The sequence below is a fragment of the Somniosus microcephalus genome, unplaced genomic scaffold (genome assembly GCF_052327205.1).
Source record: "Somniosus microcephalus isolate GS21.2 unplaced genomic scaffold, FLI_Smic_1.0 scaffold443, whole genome shotgun sequence".
NCBI classification, from domain to species: Eukaryota; Metazoa; Chordata; class Chondrichthyes; order Squaliformes; family Somniosidae; genus Somniosus; species Somniosus microcephalus.
The window spans coordinates 11,203-30,052 of NW_028225630.1; the positions used below are offsets into that span (position 1 = coordinate 11,203).

At 50.4% G+C, this 18,850-nt stretch overlaps 1 protein-coding gene across 1 annotated transcript; it reads right to left on the minus strand.

Moving 5' to 3' along the window:
- Nucleotides 1-240: 240 nt before the first annotated feature.
- On the minus strand, nt 241-15,090 carry LOC147081747 (uncharacterized). The gene is made up of 3 exons (XM_085980724.1): nt 14,606-15,090; nt 3,782-3,961; nt 241-710 (listed from the first exon to the last, which is right to left on the minus strand). The coding sequence occupies exons 1-3, from the start codon at nt 15,030-15,032 to the stop codon at nt 571-573; spliced, it is 747 nt and encodes a 248-aa protein (XP_085836850.1). The 5' UTR covers nt 15,033-15,090; the 3' UTR covers nt 241-570.
- Between the last annotated feature and the right edge of the window lie 3,760 nt (nt 15,091-18,850).

Genomic DNA, 18,850 nt, shown 5'->3' on the forward strand with positions numbered 1-18,850 from the left:
GGCCAATTTATATGTCCTCTCCTTGGATCTTATGCTATCCCTAATTTCCCTCGTTAGCCACGGTTGAGTCACCTTTTTTGTTTTATTTTTATGCCAAACTGGGATGAACAAATTCTGTAGTTCATCCATGCGGTCTTTGAATGTTTGCCAGTGCCTATCCACCGTTAACCCTTTGAGTGACATTCCCCAATCAATCCTACCCAACTCGCGCCTCAGACCATCATATTTTAATGTTATGCAGAATGATTAGATTTAATACAGTGATGTTCTATGATGACCTGACAAAAAGCAATTGCATGTTGAGATTGGTTCTGAAAGTTTATCCTAAGCATGCAGTGCACCATCTAGAAACTTGAGCAAGAACAAAGAATCTCGCAATAACAGCATATGAAGCCGGGAATGAGACTTTCTGTCCTCTGGGGTAAGTGTCAAATTGCATCATTCTATATCTAATGTAGGGGAGCACCTACATGTGATGTTTAGGATCTGTTATTTTTATCCCACGTCACACATATACACATGCACACACATCAAAACAAAATTATTAAGTTACATTTTTAAATTGTCTTTTTACAATGTAATCACAATTTTTTGCCTACACATTAAAAAAGTGACCACTACCTTCAGGTTCATATTGTTTTGCTTGTATTCCTCTTCACTGTCAGATGTCATACACAGAAGAAGATTCAGTATGAAACTTTTTCCTTTTCCTGTTAAACAAAATAATTGATTTAGAATGTTTAATGAAGCGGTTTACATATCTAACAGGCAGTGTCATCTATGCACTAACATATCTAACCATGCCTTTGATGTTTACTACACTCACAACCAACAAGACATTCCAATAAGAAATGGATTAACGGCTGTTCTACTGTTACTCATGGTAAGCAAATAGAATCGCAAGAAACATTGGCCTAGAAATTGGGTTCTGGCGTAGGCAGGGCTTTAGCGCCGGAAGTTAGTGCCGGCGCTAAGTCCCCCTGCGCGCGCCAAAAATTCAGTAGTGCCGCGCCCAAACGGCTGCCGGCGCTACTGAAGGGTCTTTGCGGCAGTACATCGGCGCTAACTGCCGTTTCGCGCCGCAATTCCGGCACTGCGGCACCCGATGCGGTGCGGCAGGCTGGGGACGTGCAGGCCTCCTCCTCCCGTTAAGGAGGAGCTGCCTGCACCCGGCCGCGGCCCACGCAAATCAGCTTAAAAATGAGCCCGGCAGCTCGGACAAGTGCCGGGCTTGCATCTGTTCCGGGGGGGGGGGCGGGGGAGAAGTCCAGGGAGGGAGCTGCGGGCAGGCGGCCGGCGGGAAAGTGGCCGGCCGCCGCGGGGCCTTTAATGCGCCGGCGCAAACTGGAGTAAGGCACCTCTGACAGAACGTTGTTTGCGGCTGCCACGGGCGAGGCGGCCGCAACTCAATTTCGGAGTTCGGGCGGGTTACCACGGCAACCGGGACGCTGCGCACACCGATGACGTCATCGGTGCCGGCGCAGCGCTACCGGTGCAACGCCGATTTAGGGCCCCAGGGAATTTCTAAACTGGCCATAACTCTGGCGCTAGTCCCTCTAGCACCTCAAAAGCGGCGCTAAGGCAACTGAATTTCTAGGCCATTATTTCAGTACCGTGGGAGGGAATGAAAAAAAAAAGATTATTACATAAAGAAATTTTGAAAGAACAGAGAGTGTGTCTAAGGCTAGAAAAGTGCCTAAAGCTGTGAGCCCAGTTCTGCAAACACACCCCATTATCCCACCCCACCCTATCCCCAGCCACTCCTCCCATCCCAGGAAGACCAAAAGCCACAGTCCCTGACTACCTGCTCAAACACTACAGCAAACTCCAATAAAAACAGAAAATGCTGGAAATACTCAGCAGGTCAGGCAGCATCTGTAGAGCGAGAAACAGAGTTAACGTTTCAGGTCGATGACCCTTCGTCAGAACTGGAAAAAGTTGCAGATGTAACAGGTTTTTAACAAGTGTAGGGGCAGGGAGAGGGGAAGGGGAGGAAAGACAAAAGGGAAGGTCTGTGATAGGATGGAAGGCAGGAGAGATTAAGAGACAAAAGGGATGATGGTGCAAGGCAAAAGGAGAAGGTAATGGGACAAGTTAAGAAACAAAAGATGACTCTAGATGAAGTGTAAATGGCACTGGCAGAATCATCAACAGCTGCCATGTGAGAGAAGAAAATAAAATGATAGGGGCAGAGGTTATGGTCTGAAATTGTTGAACTCGATGTTGAGTCCAGAAGGCTGTAAAGTGCCTAATTGAAAGATGAGGTGCTGTTCTTCGAGCTTACGTTGAGCTTCATTGGAACAGTGTAAGAGGCCCAGGATGGAGAGGTCAGAGTGGGAGTGGAGCGGAGAATTAAAAGTGACAGGCGACCAGAAGCTCGGGGTCACCCAATCTGCGTTTGGTCTCCCTAATGTAGAGGAGACTGCATTGTGAGCAGTGAATACAGTATACTAAATTGCTAGAAGTACAAGTAAATCGCTGTTTCACCTGGAAGGAGTGTTTGGGGCCCTGGACAGTGGGAAGGGAGGAGGTAAAAGGGCATGTGTTGCATCTCCTGTGCTTGCCTGTGAAGGTGCCAGGCGAAGGGGAAGGGGTGTTGGGGGTGATAGAGGAGTGGACCAGGGTGTCGCGGAGGGAGCGGTCCCTTCGGAATGCTGAAAGGGGAAGTGAGGGGAAGATGTGTTTGGTGGTGGGATCACACTGGAGGTGGCGGAAATGGCGGAGGATGATCCGTTGAATGTGGAGTCTGTTGGGGTGAAAGGTGAGGACAAGGGGAACCCTATTGTGGTTCCGGGAGGGAGGGGAAAGGGTGAGAGCAGAAGTGCGGGAAATGAAACGGACACGGTCAAGGTCCGTGTCAACCACAGTAGAGGGGAATCCTTGGTTGAGGAAAAGGAAGACATGTCGGAAGCACTCATATGGAAGGTGGCATCATCAGAGCAGATGCGGCGGAGACAGAGAAACTGGGAGAATGGAATAGAGTCCTTACAGCAAACTCCAAACTACCTTTATGCCAGCCTCGCCTATCGATCACAGTGACCATTCTCCAACTGCCAAAAAGAGTCCTCGTGTCTGCTAATACATAGTGCTATCTTAATTTCACCCAACCGTCTATATGCTGAGTAACATTCGTTTGTGACTTTCGGAGTGCCCTGTGATCTTCTGGGCAAAATCTTCTTTGACCCCACATCACCAACCATGTCTCGCACACAGCAGGAGGCTTATCAGAAAATCACAGATGCACTGATGGCATGATGTCTCGGGGAATGTAACCTTATATATATCATGGTTAACCTAGATTGGTAAAATGTGAATGTAATGGAATGCTACATGTATTTTTATGTTGACCAGATGTGTAAACGTTGCAAATAATATTAATTTCCCTGTCATGAGAAGTTTTTGGGCCATTTCTCTTTTCCATATATATATATTTATATACATCCAACTCCATTTGGAGATTAAATAAATTAAAGCGAATGGAAGGAAAGAAAGAAACAAACAAACAACTTGCATTTCGACAGCACCTTTCATAACCTCAAGAAGTTCCAAAGCGCTTTACAGCCAATGAAGTATTTTTGAACTGTATGTACAAGTTCCTTATTTTCTCAATTTCAAGTTTGTTTTGTAACAATCCTTGCTTTATTTTAAGATTTATTTTGCCAAATAATTTCAACATTTTAGATTTTGCACTACATGCATATTCCTTTATCACAAAATACTGGTTGTTTCAGGTGTAAAAGATACTGAGAACATTTGAACATTTGATTTGAATTTTATTTACCATTTTGTGACAGCATGGAAATCTTAGTACGTTTTTCTTCAAATTTCTTAATAAGGCAGTTGATGTTCCCTATAGTATATCTGATGCCAAGCCAATCCACTGTTTCGCTTGATAGGACTTTCACTTTATCTTCAAGTTCATTACAAACAGTTTTCAGAATATGCTGTGCAAAATCCACCTCTACAAAAAAAGGTGAACATAGATTTGAACGGATCCAATCTTATTCCACGTCCTCCTAAACTCACACATAATATTAAAAGTTAATGATCACCACAATCTGCAAAAGATTTAAGCAATTAAGAGCTGATTTTGCAGTCCAGTCGAGGTAGCCAACTGCACAGTGGTGGGACAATGAACACCTAGGGGGTGATTTTGCCAATGGAGAGCTTTTGGAGGCGGGACTCCCACTTCTCGGGTTACAGTCCCGCCTCCATCAACTTCTGGCCAACCCACGCTATTTCCCTTGATTGACCAGCGGGCTTAGCCGGTCAATTAAGGGAAAGCCGGTTGCAGATTTTGACAGATGAATTGTCATCGTTTGACAGCTCTGTGATGCTGTCAAACACTGACATTCCCTGTAGTTTGATGAGGTCTTGAATTCAAGACCTCATCAAACCTCTTTCTTTTGCAAAAATGAGATGGTTGTTGCATTGGAGAATGCAACGGCCATCTGTCATCTCTACCGTGGAGGTGCGAGACTCTCCGCATACCCACCGACTGAAGCCTGCAGGAAGAAACAAAGGTAAGTACACTTTTTCTAACACTTGCCACTTACCTCAGATACTCACCTCTCCACACTTGCACCCATCACTTACCTTCACAACACACTTTTGCAGATCCACTACTCGCCTCAGTGACCCTGGCGGGTTTGGAGCCTTCGGGAAGCCCGCACTTGTGTGGGCAAAACGGTGATAAGCCTATTTTCTGCCTGTTAACTACCTGTTAACAGGCAGTTAAGTGGCTGTAATCCCTTCCCGCCTCCAAGGAGACGGGACCCGGCACGGGACGGCTACCCACCTCCTGGCAACATGGCTTGGAGGCGGGTTGGGCACCCACCCCCAAATTCTGCCATTTTCCCGGCAATCCCGCCTCCATACCCGCCTCCCCAGGGCTGGCAAGATCGCGCTCCTAATCCCTGTTTCAAGCCTGAGGAATTGAATGACACAGCTCAACATTACAACAACAACAGCAACTTGTATTTATATAGCGCCTTTAACATACTAAAATGTCCCAAGGCACTGCACAGGAGTATTTTAAGACAAAAAATTTGACACGATCCACATAAGGATAAATTAGGGCAGGTGACCAAAAGTTTCATCAAAGAGGTAGGTTTTAAGAAGCATCTTAAAGGAGGAAAGAGAGGTAGCGAGGCAGACAGGTTTAGGCAGGGAATTCCAGAGCTTAGGGCCAAAGCAACAGAAGGCACGGCCACCAAAGGTTGAGCCATTATAATCAGGGATGCTCAAGAGGGCAGAATTAGAGGAGCAAAGATATCTCGGGGGTTGTGGGGCTGAAGGAGATTACAGAGATAGGGAGGGGCGAGGCCATGGAGGGATTTGAAAACAAGGACGAGAATTTTGAAATTGAGGCGCTGCTTAACCGGGAGCCAATGTATGTCAGCGAGCATAGGGGTGATGGGCGAATGGGACTTGGTGCAAGTTAGAACACAGGCAGACAAGTTTTGGATGACCTCAAGTTTACGTAGGGTGGAATGTGGGAGGCCAGCCAGGAGTGCGTTGGAATAGTCAAGTCTAGAGGTAACAAAGGCATGGATGAGGGTTTCAGCAGCAGATGAGCTGAGGCAAGGGCGGAGAGGGACGGTGTTATGACAGTCTTTGCTATGCTGCGGATATCTGGTCGGAAGCTCATTTCAGGGTCAAATATGACACCAAGGTTGCGAACAGTGTGGTTCAGCCTCAGACAGATGTTTAGGGAGAGGGATGGAATCAGTGCCTAGGGAACGGAGTTTGTGGCGGGGACCAAAAACAATGGCTTCGGTTTTCCCAATACTTAATTGGAGAACTGGATGTCGGACAAGCAGTCTGACAATTCAGACACCGTGGCGGGGTCGAGAGAAGTGGTAGTGAGGTAGAGCTGGGTGTCGTCAGCGTACATGTGGAAACTGACACTGTGTTTTTGGATGATATCGCCAAGGGGCAACATGTAGATGAGAAATAGGAGGGGGCCAAGCATCGATCCTTGGGGGACACCAGAGGTAATGATGCGGGAGCGGGAAGAGAAGCCGTTGCAGGTGATTCACTGGTTACGATTAGATAGATAAGAATGGAACCAGGCGAGTGCAGTCCCACCCAGCTGGACGACGGTGGAGAGGCATTGGAGAAGGATGAAGTAGTCAACTGTGTCAAAGGCTGCAGACAAGCCAAGAAGGATGAGGAGGGATAGTTTACCTTTGTCACAGTCACAAAGGATGTCATTTGTGATTTTGATGAGAGCCGTTTCGGCACTGTGGCAAGGGCGGAAACCTGATTGGAGGGATTCAAACATGGAATTGCGGGAAAGATGGGCACGGATTTGGGAGGCAACAACACGTTCAAGGACTTTGGTGAGGAAAGGGAGGTTGGAGATGGGGCGGTAGTTTGCAAGGACGGAGGGATCAAGGTTTGGTTCTTTGAGAGGGGTAATGACAACAGATTTGAGGGAGAGGGGGACAGTACCTGAGGAGAGAGAACCGTTAACAATATCAGCTAACATGGGAGCCAGAAAAGGAAGTTGGGTGGTCAGCAGTTTGGTGGGAATAGGGTCGAGGGAGCAGGAAATGGGTCTCATGGACAAGATGAGCACGGAGAGGTCATGAGGGGAGATCGGAGAGAAACTAGAGATAGATGTGAGTTCAGGGCTAGGGCAGGGGGGGAACCTTAGAGGAAGTTTGGCCCGGTGGGCTAGGGGAAGGAAGGGAAGTGGCAGAGGCAGCTGAATGGATGGTCTCAATCTTAGAGACAAGAGAGAAGTCTATGAGCTCCTCACATTTGTTATCGGAAGTGAGGGTGAAGGAGACAGGAGAGAGGGGTTTAAGAAGACAGTTAGCAGTAGAGAATAGGAGCCGGGGTTTATCTTTGCATTCCAGAATGATTCTGGAATAGTGAGGAATTTTGGCAGACGAGAGCAGGACCCGATAATGCGTTATGTGGTCCAGCCAGATCTGGTGGTGAATGGCTAAACCAGTTGTCCGCCATATCTGTTCAAGTCTGCATCCCTCGGATTTAAGGGAGCGAAGATGAGCGCCGTACCAGGGGAAACGGCCAGGGTGAGAGAGGGTAATTAGATGGGACTAGGGCACCAAAGATAGTGGTGAGGGTGTGGTTGAGCAGATCGGTAGCTGCAGAAATGTCATGGTGAATGGCGGGCCAGAGGCTGGACAGTTGGGATTTCATAAATGCAGTTGAAAGAGAGTTAGGAGAGAGTTTTTTTCAGGGGCGGACACAGAAGGAAGTAGGGTTGGGGGGGTGGGTGGAAGGGGCATGTGGGTGGAGGGCTATATGAAGAAATGGTCAGAGATGGCCTTATCGGCGATTGACATGATGGGAGTAGTGAGGCCATGAGAGATAGCAAGATTGAGGGGGTGGCCGTGAATATGGGTTGGGGAGTTTACATGGAGGGAGCGATTAAGGGAGGTTTGGAGGCTAGTGAACTCAGAGGAGAGAGAGCATGACGAATTGAGATGGAGGTTGAAATCACCGAGGATGAGAAGTCGTTCGGTGCAGAGGCTGAGGGAGGAGAACAGCGAAGATATCTCAGTAATAAAACATTTTTGGTACTTGGGTAGAGAACAAGAATTTTAAATGAGAGGTGGGAGGGCTGGAATAAGGTGAAATGCTCAAAGGAAGAGAAGCTGCCAGAGGAATAGGGAGACCAAGGTGTGATTTGGTAATGAGAGCCACACCGCCACCACAACGGTCTGAGCGGGGCAAGTGGTGGAAGGTATAGCCAGGCGGGGAAGCTTCATTTAAGGGCAAGGTGTCATCACCCCTCAACCAAGTTTCTGTCAGGGCCATGATGTCGATGCAATGATCCACGATAAGCTCATGGATGGCAAGGGGCCTTGTTTGCAAGTGAACGGACATTCTGGAGGGAGATGCAGAGAGGGTCGGTGATGGCTGCCCCACTGCCAGCATCCACAGGGTCAGCGCTGGGGGGGGGATGAGTTGGATGGGAAGGAGATTGGCAAGATTTGCCCCCTGTGGGCGCGCTGGGCGGAAGGTCGGCGAGAGAGTAGGATGGGACAGTTGTGATTGCTGCTCGTAAGGCGGCAGCGACGAGTGCCTCGATGGGCCCTTCGTAGGATGCCAAGAGAGGCACAGAGGGAAGCTGTAGGCTTATCTAAGAGGCAGCGAAGCCGAGAACGGTGGCAGGAGAGTAGGATGGTCGAAGAGTAATGAAGGATTGGGGTAGCGATTTGGGAGGGCAGTATATCCGAGAGAGGAGAGATGAAAGGAGGCATGCCGACAGGAGAGAGCAGTCAGGGAGGGATCGAGAGAAAAGGAAAGTAGGGGGAAAAAGTGGAATGGCTCGGGTGCGGAGCGGTAGCCAAAGTGCACACACGAATGGACATGGGAAAAGCTCAGGTCACATAGGCCTGTTTAAATGTAATAATTAATGGAATACATATTTCCTGGTAGCAGGGAATAGGTTGGAGACAATAGTAGGGAAGCCAGGGTCAGAGTCAGAGGTCCCAAGGAAGGACAAAGCCAACGTAAGCAGGATGGGGCCGGTATGGAACATCGATGAACCGCTGTCCAATGCAGGCGAGTGAAGTCCAGAAGCTATTTGAAGGGTAGAGAGTTCGAGGTTGGAGGTAGTTGCTGTAGGAATGAGAGTCGGTAGCGGTGCAGAAAGATGATGGCGAAATTGATGCAAGTTGGAGGTCACCGTAGATCAAAGCGGTGGAAAATAGGTAAAATCACAAGGCAGCGACCAGCAAAGCTGAAAACCGGTAAAACGAGTCACTGGACAGCAAGTGGAGCTGCTACCTACAAGCCAGCAGCGTTGAAAAACGAGTAGAACCAGTTCAGCAGACACATAGCCGGAAGTTTAAAGGTAAAAATCTTTTTACCTTTTCAGCGATAGAGACACGGCAAGTGTAATCCAATGTAGAAATGTAGTGTAATCCAATGTAGAAATGTAGTGTAATCCAATGTAGTTCAAAGCAGAAACATAGCGTGAGCCAATGGAAATTCTACCTCTTGTATTTTAATGCAGCCAAGTGTGAGGTATTGAGATTTGCATGTAAGAATGGCAGAGTGTCATATTTCAAGATTTTTGAACATCTTCCGCAAACAGGATTTGGAAAAAAACACTTGTATTTAAGGGTGCATTTTAAAGCAAAATGTATTCACGTGTTTAAAAAAGGCACTGAGATGAAAGTTGATTAAAATGCTAATGAGCTAGGTTTTGAAATTGTAAATATTTTCTGCCCCTTGCTGTTTCTTAGTTCCACCCAAACCGATTCTACTTCTTGATTTTCAGAGCTAAGATCCTTTCTCTCTACTGTCTTTATCCTATCCTTTATTATCAGGGCTACCCCGCCTCCTTTTCCATTTTGCCTATCCCTTCTAAAAGATATGTATCCTAGAATATTTAGTTCCCAACCTTGGCCACTTTACAACCACGTCTCCGTTATGGCTATTAGATCAAACCTGTTCATTTCTATCTGCGCGATTAATTCATCTATTTTGTTGCGAATGCTTCACACATTCAGATATAGTGGCCTAGAAATTCAGTTCGGACGCTATTGCGGCGCTAAAGTCGGGCGCTCGTCAAATTTAGCGCCCGCCGGAAAGTGCAGGCGAGCTCGCCGAAATTCAGTAGATTTGGCCAACTTTTTGGCCGAGCGCTGCAAAAGGCGTTGGAACCCTGTGTTCAGGCGCTAATCCGGCGATGCAGCCTAATAACGCCGATTCCGGGCGCAGCGCAGGTGCGATCATGTGGTGAGTGTCAGCAGACACCCTGACGCCGGCCAGCTCTTAAAGGGGGAAGGGTCAACTTTGACTGCAGCCACGCCCTGCATGCTGTAGCCCTGCAACTAGGCCTCAGGACTGGTTGTGTGGCATATCAACGCCTGGAGGTCATGGAGAGGGCCCGTGAAAGAGCCGAGCGCTTCTCTGAGCATGCGCTGGGTGTGCTCCTTCATGGGGTGCGCAAAAGAAGACGGGTCGTTTGCCCGGCTAGTGGCAGGAAGGCTCCCAGGAGCCAGTTCAGGGAGGCGTGGACCAAAATTGCCCGGAGGGTCTCCTCCAACTCAGATGTTCCCAGGAGTGCGGACCAGTGCCGCAAGAAATACAACGACCTATGTCGGCTGGTCAAGGTGAGTACCCTTTCCAATGTCCCCCTCATCCTTGCATGTGCACCTCCCATTAGGGCCAAAGGGACATCCAAGGTCTAATGCCCAGCCCTGCTGCCGCTGCAATGGCACTTGCATGTTAATCAAGAGCTCTTTCTGCACTTACCACACTGTGCAAGCTATTCCACCATGGGAGGCCTCACACACAGCTACGGGGCACCACACTGTACTTACTATTCCACCATGGGAGGCCTCACACACAGCTACAGGGCACCACACTGTGCAAGCTATTCCACCATGGGAGGCCTCACACACAGCTACAGGGCACAACACTGTGCAAGCTATTCCACCATGGGAGGCCTCACACACAGCAACGGGGCACCACACTGTACTTACTATTCCACCATGGGAGGCCTCACACACAGCAACGGGGCACCACACTGTACTTACTATTCCACCATGGGAGGCCTCACACACAGCTACAGGGCACCACACTGTGCAAGCTATTCCACCATGGGAGGCCTCACACACAGCTACAGGGCACCACACTGTGCAAGCTATTCCACCATGGGAGGCCTCACACACAGCAACGGGGCACCACACTGTACTTACTATTCCACCATGGGAGGCCTCACACACAGCAACGGGGCACCACACTGTACTTACTATTCCACCATGGGAGGCCTCACACACAGCTACAGGGCACCACACTGTGCAAGCTATTCCACCATGGCAGGCCTCACACACAGCAACGGGGCACCACACTGTACTTAGACGCCCTCCTTTCTCTTGCAGGCCAAGCTGGCGAGGAACGCCAGGAGCCTCCGTGTCACTGGTGGAGGCCCTCGCGATTTCCAGGAGCTAACGCCTCTGGAAGAGAGGGTGGCCCGACTGCTGCGGCACCCGGTGATTGGGCCTGTGGCGATCGGCGACGCCGACCCTATACTGGAGCCCACTGGTAAGGACAGGACCGGCTGCACCTCTATCCTTGCCCTCGCGCATCAGATCTACATCCTTCCCCACTGGCCGATAAATGCGCATAATGCACCAGTGCGGCCTCCCTCGCTGTCGGCCTGTCCTCACTCTAAAGCTACACTTGTGCCTTCCTGCTTTCAGCTGGTGAGGAGGAGGTGCTCCCTGAAGCCCACACAGCCAGGCCCTCGGAGGAGGAGGACGTCGAGGAGCAGCAGGAAGGCGCCACCTCGGGGGAACCCTCCTCCGCTCCAGGAGATGCCAATGAAGGGGAGACGTCTGGCGTGCCGGAGAGCCAGGGGGAGGCGGGGGACGGGAGCCCCGAACCTGGTCCCAGTGGCATGGACGCCCGCGGCAAGGCTCCGGCGGCACGCGACCCTTCTGCCCAGAGGGGGGAGGCGGTGGAGGGGAGGGCAGAACCTGGTGACAGTGGCGTGGCCGCACGCGGCAGCGCTCCGGCGGCACGCCAGCCTTCTGGCCAGAGGGTGGAGGCGCCCTCCAGTCCGGACTCAGACGTCGCCCAGGAGGTGCGCCTCCTGGACGAGATGTCGGCGGCGTCGGAGCGCCGCCACGTGGAAATCATGGAGGTGCTGGCACAGATGCCTCAGGCAATCGAAAGCCTCGCTCAAAGTGTGGTGGCTTTCGGCCAAGCCCAGGCCAGGGGCCTAGAGCTTTTCGCTGCAGCGCACGCCAGGGGGGTGGAGCTCCTTGTGGCAGCGCATGAGAGGGGGGTCGACCAACTCGAGGCAGCGCAGCACGCCAGTCGCCAGCTGAGAGGTGCTGTGCAGACAATGGGACTGCAGATGCGGGGACATGCCGGCGCAGTTGGGGCACTGACTTCTGCGACCCTCGCACTGGCGCGGAGGCGTCGCCAGGCCAGCCGCCGCCCTGCTGCCGCACACCGGTCTGGCGACCAACAGTTTGGCGCGCTTGCTCCCCGGCCAGGCCGCCCGAGTGCACGTGTGTCTGGCGACCAGCGCGCGCCTGGCATCACCCACCTTGTCCCCATTGGTGCAGGCGAGCCTGCCACTCCCCCAGCCAGGGTGCAAGGAGCTACTGCAGCCACTGAAGAGGGCCACCCACAGCTGCAGCAGCCACCAGCCGGCCCCTCCCGGGCCCGCCCTCGTGTAGGCCGACCCCCAAGGGCATCTGGCGAGACGCCTTGTCGCCCTGAGGATCCTTCCCCCAGCCTCGGCACAGCCTCACGGCCCAGCTTGAGGCGCAGCAGCAGGACGGGCCGGGGCAAAAGACGCCTGTCGACAGACTCGCCCTCTCGCCACACCCAATAGAGTGTGTTGAGCGAGGGTTTGGGTGATGCGGGGGCTTCTGTTCTGGGGGGCATTATGTGTTTTTGTTTTATGGGGGTCTTTGTGTTGTTGCGGGGGCTTGTTTTTGTTAGGCCAGTGACGAGGCCATTTGGATGCTGATGTTATGTTAGTCCTCCCCAGGTTTTGGGAGTGACAGAAGTTTGTTACTGTTTTTTGGGGGTCTTCTCTGTTTTGCTCTTCCATGTGGGAAGGGCCCTGAGGTTTTCAAATAAAGATGTTTATTTATTCACCATGTGCAGGTGTCATGTTTCAAGTGGTTGTTGGGTTAACCAGCTGAGGGCTTGCGAAGCGGCTGCGTCCAGTGGGCCAGGCCATTCCCTGACAGGGGGCCTAGAAGTGTCGAGCAATAAGCCCCCGGCGGACGGCCCTTGGACCTTGTCGCTCCCTCCTGGCCTGGTGCTGCTCCTCCTCAGGGTCCTCCTGCTCGTCCTCCTGAGGTGGTGGGGCAATGTCAGGTGGCAGTGCCTGAGTCCTGCGGATAGCCAGGTTGTGGAGCATGCAGCAGACCACGACGAACTGGGAGACTCTATCCGGCGAATACTGAAGAGACCCGGCCGAACGATCCAGGCAACGGAACCGTTGCTTGAGGACGCCTATCGTTTGCTCTATTAGGTTCCTTGTGGCTTGATGGCTTTCGTTGTATGCCAGCTCCGCTGGGGTCCTGGGCGCGCGGAGCGGGGTCATGAGCCATGTGCACAAAGGGTGCCCTTGTCCCCGAGAAGCCATCCCCTTGGTTGAGGCTGTGCCTGGAACATGTCAGCCACAGTAGTCTGTCGCAGGATAAAGGCATCGTGGATGCTTCCTGGGAAGCGGGCATTGACAGCTAGGATGCGCTGCCTGTGGTCACACACCAGCTGCACATTTAGGGAATGGTAGCCCTTCCGGTTGCGGTATTGCTCGGCATTGTGGATAGGTGCCCGCATAGCCACATGCGTGCAGTCAATGGCGCCCTGCACCATGGGGAAGGCCGCGATCCTGGCAAATCCGAATGCACGCTGCTCCTGCTTGTGTTGGGTCATGGGGAAGGAGATGAATTGGTGCCTCCTCGCGAAAAGTGCTTCGGTGACCTGTCGGATGCAGCGATGCGTGGCGAACTGGGAGATGGTCGCGATGTCCCCAGCAGCGGCTTGGAAGGAGCCGCTTGCATAAAAGCTGAGAGCCACCGTGACCTTCACTTCCACCGAGAGAGACGCCCTGGACATGAGCTGTGGCTGCAAATCTGCATGAAGCAGCTGGCAGATCTCTTCAACCACCTCCCTTCTGAAGCGCAGCCTCTTAACAAAATGCGCCGCAGTCATGGTGAGATATGAGACCTGCTCCCGGTATTGCCTGACTGGGTAAGGCCTACGTTGGCGACGCCTAATGGCCCCTCTGCGTCTAGGCATGCCTGGGCCTGTCTCAAAGCGTCTGCCAGCCCTTCGCACAAAATGTAGGAAATGAGGGTTGGCCCCCCATGCAGCCCCCATTACAAAGTTCCAAACAGCAAAATCACAAGGATGCAAATGTCAAAGCACTGGCTAGAAGCCAAAAATACCTCTCCTATGGTGTCCGAAATCAGTAATCTCTGTGCCTTGCTCTCTGTGCAGAAATCCAAACCAGTCAAGTCATTGCAGCGAAATGCCTAGCTTTTATGGGTGAGTGGATGTGCCCTTTAATTAGCACTCCCCGAATCCCACAGGGCCTCTGTTGAGTTCCATTTCACAGTTCTTAGCAGCGCCACGCCAACATCGGCCGGGCGCCACTGAATTTCCGGTTTGGGGCGCACAAACGGCGTTGCACGACGGAATGACGTCATAAGATGCGCGCGCAGCTGACCGGGCGCTAACACTTTGCGCCGGCGCTAAAGCCCAGCTGAATTTCGGCGTAGGCGCAGATCCGGCGGTGCCCGGGCGCTAAGTGGATAGCGCCGGAAATCTGGCGCTAACGGCTGGCGCAAACAGCTGAATTTCTAGACCAGTGCCTTTAGCTTTGACTTATTTCTATTTTCCCCTGATGTCACCTTAGTCACTGATGCCTTATTACTTTTGTTACTCTCTTTGTCCCTTCCTGACCCACTCTGCTTATTTTTACCTAAAACTCTACTCTGCTCTAGAGCCTTGACATTTCTCTCGCTGCTTTTAAATTTACTCTTTCCTGAATCCTCCCACCCCCCTTCATTACCCGGTCATAGCCCCATAAAATCCGGGTCAATGTTCAGCCCCCTCCTTGTGAATATGAACGAGTTACCTGAGATCAGCGGCTCCAGTGGGGCTCCGGCATTCGCAGGGTCTTCAACTCTCTCGATCCAGAAGTTACCAGAGGGCATCAGTTCCTGCAGCCTGGCCTTGAGTTTTTGGAGGAATAGATTTAATGTGTCTTCGCTCAGTGGGTTTCTTTCCTCAAACTCAACTACGATGCTCCCTGGTTTTATTGCCCTCAAGAACAGATCAAAAGGTTCAGCCACTTTTGCGAGGACGCCGGATAAAGCCATTAATTGCAATTCCCTCAGAACAAGAATACTCGCCCCTGCAAGAGCAAATGGGCGGATTATCCCGCCAACAGTCCGAGTGAAGCAATCGCTGATTCTGATATACATCCTATTAATTCTAACGGTAGAATGTGCGTCCTCGCCGAGCTGTGCTCTTCTGGCAGGTGGTGAAGCTGAACCCGCCATCGTCACCCAATACAATCGAGCAGAGATCAAGATTGGTGATTTACTGTCGGAACTCAACAATCAATTTACACTCTGCCTTTCTCCCAACCCAAGAGACTATTTCCTGATTCAGTCACTGCGATGCAGGAAGTGGTTTTGCCGCCACACTTCATTTCAGGGTGATTCAGCAAATATTTACCTTGGTAACATCACCAAATAGACAGCACCAGAGCCATGGATTTTTTTGCCAAAACTTTATTCACGAAAAACCAAAATATAAACATGTACAATCCCCTCAAAAACATTTCTGTACAACAACAACTTGCATTTATATACTGCCTTAATGTAGTTATCAAACAAAATTTGACACCAGCCACATAAGGAGATATCGGCCCAGATTTTACGGTCAGCGGCAAACGAATGGCACTAGCCATTCAATGGGGCAGTAATTCCTCCCCAAACACGTGAGTACTCACGCGTCTGGCCGGAGGAAATGCCGGTTTTCAGCATGCACAGCGCATGTGCTGAAAACTGGCATTTCCTCTCCTCTAACCCAAGAGGTGAAGAGGCTAGCGCGTGCGCTGTAGGGGGCAGCGCGTGCGTCTTGGATTTCCTCTGGTTTGGGGGATTTGCGCATGTCTAAAGGCCTCCGGTCTTTGCGCTTGTAAAAAGCACACGTAAGTATTTAAGTGGTGTTTTAGTGCAATTTAGAAATGTTTTTTCCACAGGTTTATTATTTTAAAGAATCTACAATAAGGTAAGTTTAGTTTTAGACCCTTTTTATTAAAAATTTATTTTTTTCAAAAAAAAAATTATTGTTTAAATTATTTTTTTTAACTTATTTATACTTAATTTAATGATTGGGATGTTTTTTAAATTTTCATTTAAAGTTTAAATAGTGTTTTGGGCCCCCGTAGTTTTCATGAGTTTGACAGCTCTTACTGTCAAACTCATGAATGAGTTTCCCCTCCCCTGATTGGCTGCACAGTGCTCACCTGATCCCAGCCAGCACATCGCACTAACTACGCCGCTGGATCAGGTTAGCACAGCGCGCCGACAGCTGAACCGGGCCTGTGAAAGGAAATGCAAGCAGGCCCGGGCTTCAGATGTCGGCGCGCAGGGTGAGTGCAGATTGGGGGCTTGCACGTGCGGCAAGCCCCCGATCTAATTTCAGGGCCAATACTTCCACTTGCCCACAGACGTTCTGTGGGATTTGGCACTGCAACTTGTGGTGATTGGAAAGTAATACAGCGCAGCGCCCTCTACTGGGGACCTGGGACCCGTGTGAACAATGGTGTGTCTCTTAAACCAATCAGATTGAAGAATCCTTACTAATTTACTCCTTAATAATGGTGAATGCTTCTAGCCTCACTGTTAGTCATACAGCAAACTCCGGGCCATTTGGTTCTTTGAAAACATTAAGGCCGAGAGAATGTTGCGTAGCATTCAGCCTCTCTGTACACAAAAATAAACAAAACGGCGCAAGAGCCATTGATAGTGACCATTCCCCACTTAGCTTTTGCGGCTGCTGCACCAAGTTTAGTTCCTCCCTCAGCACGTATTCCTGGACCATGAAATGTGCCAGTCTGCAACACTCGGTCTCAGATAGCTCCATGCTCTGGAAAACCAGCAAGCTTTGGGCAGACCTAAGGACGTCTTTCACCAAGTTGATGGCCCTCCAGCAGCAATTGATTTTGTCTTGGTGTGTGTCCTTGGGAGCAGTCCGTAGAGCACAGAGTCTTATGTTCTTGAGCTGCTCGAGGTGAATCTTCACTAAACCACTATGACAGGAAACAGAGAGTAATGGTGAATGGTTGTTTTTCAGACTGGAAGAAGGTACACAGTGGTGTTCCCCAGGGGTCGGGACTAGGGCCGCTGCTTTTCTTGATATATATTAATGAGTATGACTTGGGTATAGAGGGTACAATTTCAAAATTTGCAGGTGTCACAAAACTTGGAAGTATAGTGAAGAGTGAGGAGGATAGTGATAGACTTCAAGAGGACATAGACAGGTTGGTGGAATGGGCAGACACGTGGCAGATGAAATTTAATGCAGAATAGTGCGAAGTGATACATTTTGGTAGGAAGAATGAGGAGAGGCAAAATAAGCTAAAGAGTACAATCCTAAAGGGGGTACTTGAACAGAGAGACCTGGGGGTGTTTGTTCACAAATCGTTGAAGGTGGCAGGGCAGGTGAGACAGCCGTTAAAAAAGCACATGGGATCCTGGGCTTCATAAATAGAGGCATAGGGCTGGATTTTCATTGAGGAGTTGGGTAGGAGGCGGGACTACAACTTTCAGGGTTGTAGTCCTGCCTCCATCGAGTTCCAGCCAACCCACGCGATTTTGACTTGATTCACCTTGTTGAGCCCGCTCAGCGGGCTCAGCAGGCCAATTAGGAGCCACCCGGCGACAGGTGACGTCACAGATTGATATTTCATCTGTCAAGACCTTTTGACAGATGAAATATCAGCGTTTCACAGCTGTTTGAAGCTGTCAAACACTGACAATCTGTATTCTAAGTTAATTCCTTCCTCTCAGGATGACTTAGAGATTTCCCCGGAACAGAAAGCTGAATGCTGCAATTTTTGACAACTCGCAGCCATTCTGCTTTCTGTGCCGGTGAGATGAGGGACTCCCGAGACCTGAAGGAAGGAAGGCTGTAAAGGTAAGTAAAGGTATGTAAAACTTATTTAAACACTTTACACACACCAAACACACTTACCTTTGCACTCATGCACCCATCACTCACCTGAACACCGGACATCTCGACCCCTCCAAGCCCTTCATCCCGACGGTCCGCCTCCTCTAACTTGGCGTGGTTTGGAGCCGTTGGGAAACCCACACTTCAACATTAAAAATAGGGATTAGGCTAAAAACTGCCTGTTAACTACCTGTTAACAGGCAGTTAATTGGCACTAATCCCCTTCCCGCCTCGGGGAGGCGGGTCCCAGTGCGGGGCGGGTACCCGCCTCCTTTGAAACTGGCATGGAGGCGGGTTGGGGGCGGGATGGGTTCGGGACCCCCAATTTCGGGATTTTAACCCCACACACGCCTCCAATCCCGCCTCCACGGCCCAATGAAAATCCTGCCCATAGAGTACAAAAGCAAGGAAGTTATGATGAAACTTTTTAAAACACTGGTTTGGCCTCAGCTGGAGTATTGGGTCCAATTCTGTGCACCGCACTTTAGGAAGGATGTGAAGGCCTTGGAGAGGGTGCAGAAAAGATTGACGAGAATGGTTCCAGGGATGAGGGACTTCAGTTATGTGGATAGACTAGAGAAGCTGGGGTTGATTTCCTTGGAGCAAAGAATGTTGAGAGGAGATTTGATAGAGGTGTTCAAAATCATGAGGGGTCTAGACAGTGTAGATAGAGAGAAACTGTTCACATTGGCGGAAGGGTCGAGAACCAGAGGACACAGATTTAAGGTGATTGGCAAAAGAACCAAAGGCGACATGAGGAAAAACTTTTTTACGCAGCTAGTGGTTAAGATCTGGAATGCATTGCCTGAAAGGGTGGTGGAGGCAGATTCAATTGTGGCTTTCAAAAGGCAATTGGATAAGTACCTGAAGGAAAAAAATTTGTAGGACTACAGGGAAAGGGTGGGAGACTGGGACGAGCTGAAGTGCTCTTTCAGGGAGCCGGCACAGGCTCGACATAACACAAGAACATAAGAACATAAGAAATAGGAGCAGGAGTAGGTCATTTGGCCCTTCGAGCCTGCTCCGCCATTCAGTATGAACATGGCTGGTCTTCTACCTCAGCTCCACTCTCCTGCACTATCCCCATATCCCTTGATTCCTTTAATATTCAAAAATCTATCGATCTCTGTCTCGA

Coding starts and splice junctions, on each gene's coding strand:
- LOC147081747 (XM_085980724.1), bottom strand. CDS start 15,032: ATGGCGGGTTCAGCTTCACCACCTGCCAGAAGAGCACAGCTCGGCGAG. Junction 3,962..14,605: donor ACTGGAGCCGCTGATCTCAG/GTAACTCGTTCA, acceptor CTTTTTTTGTAG/AGGTGGATTTTGCACAGCAT. Junction 711..3,781: donor TTCCATGCTGTCACAAAATG/GTAAATAAAATT, acceptor TTTGTTTAACAG/GAAAAGGAAAAAGTTTCATA.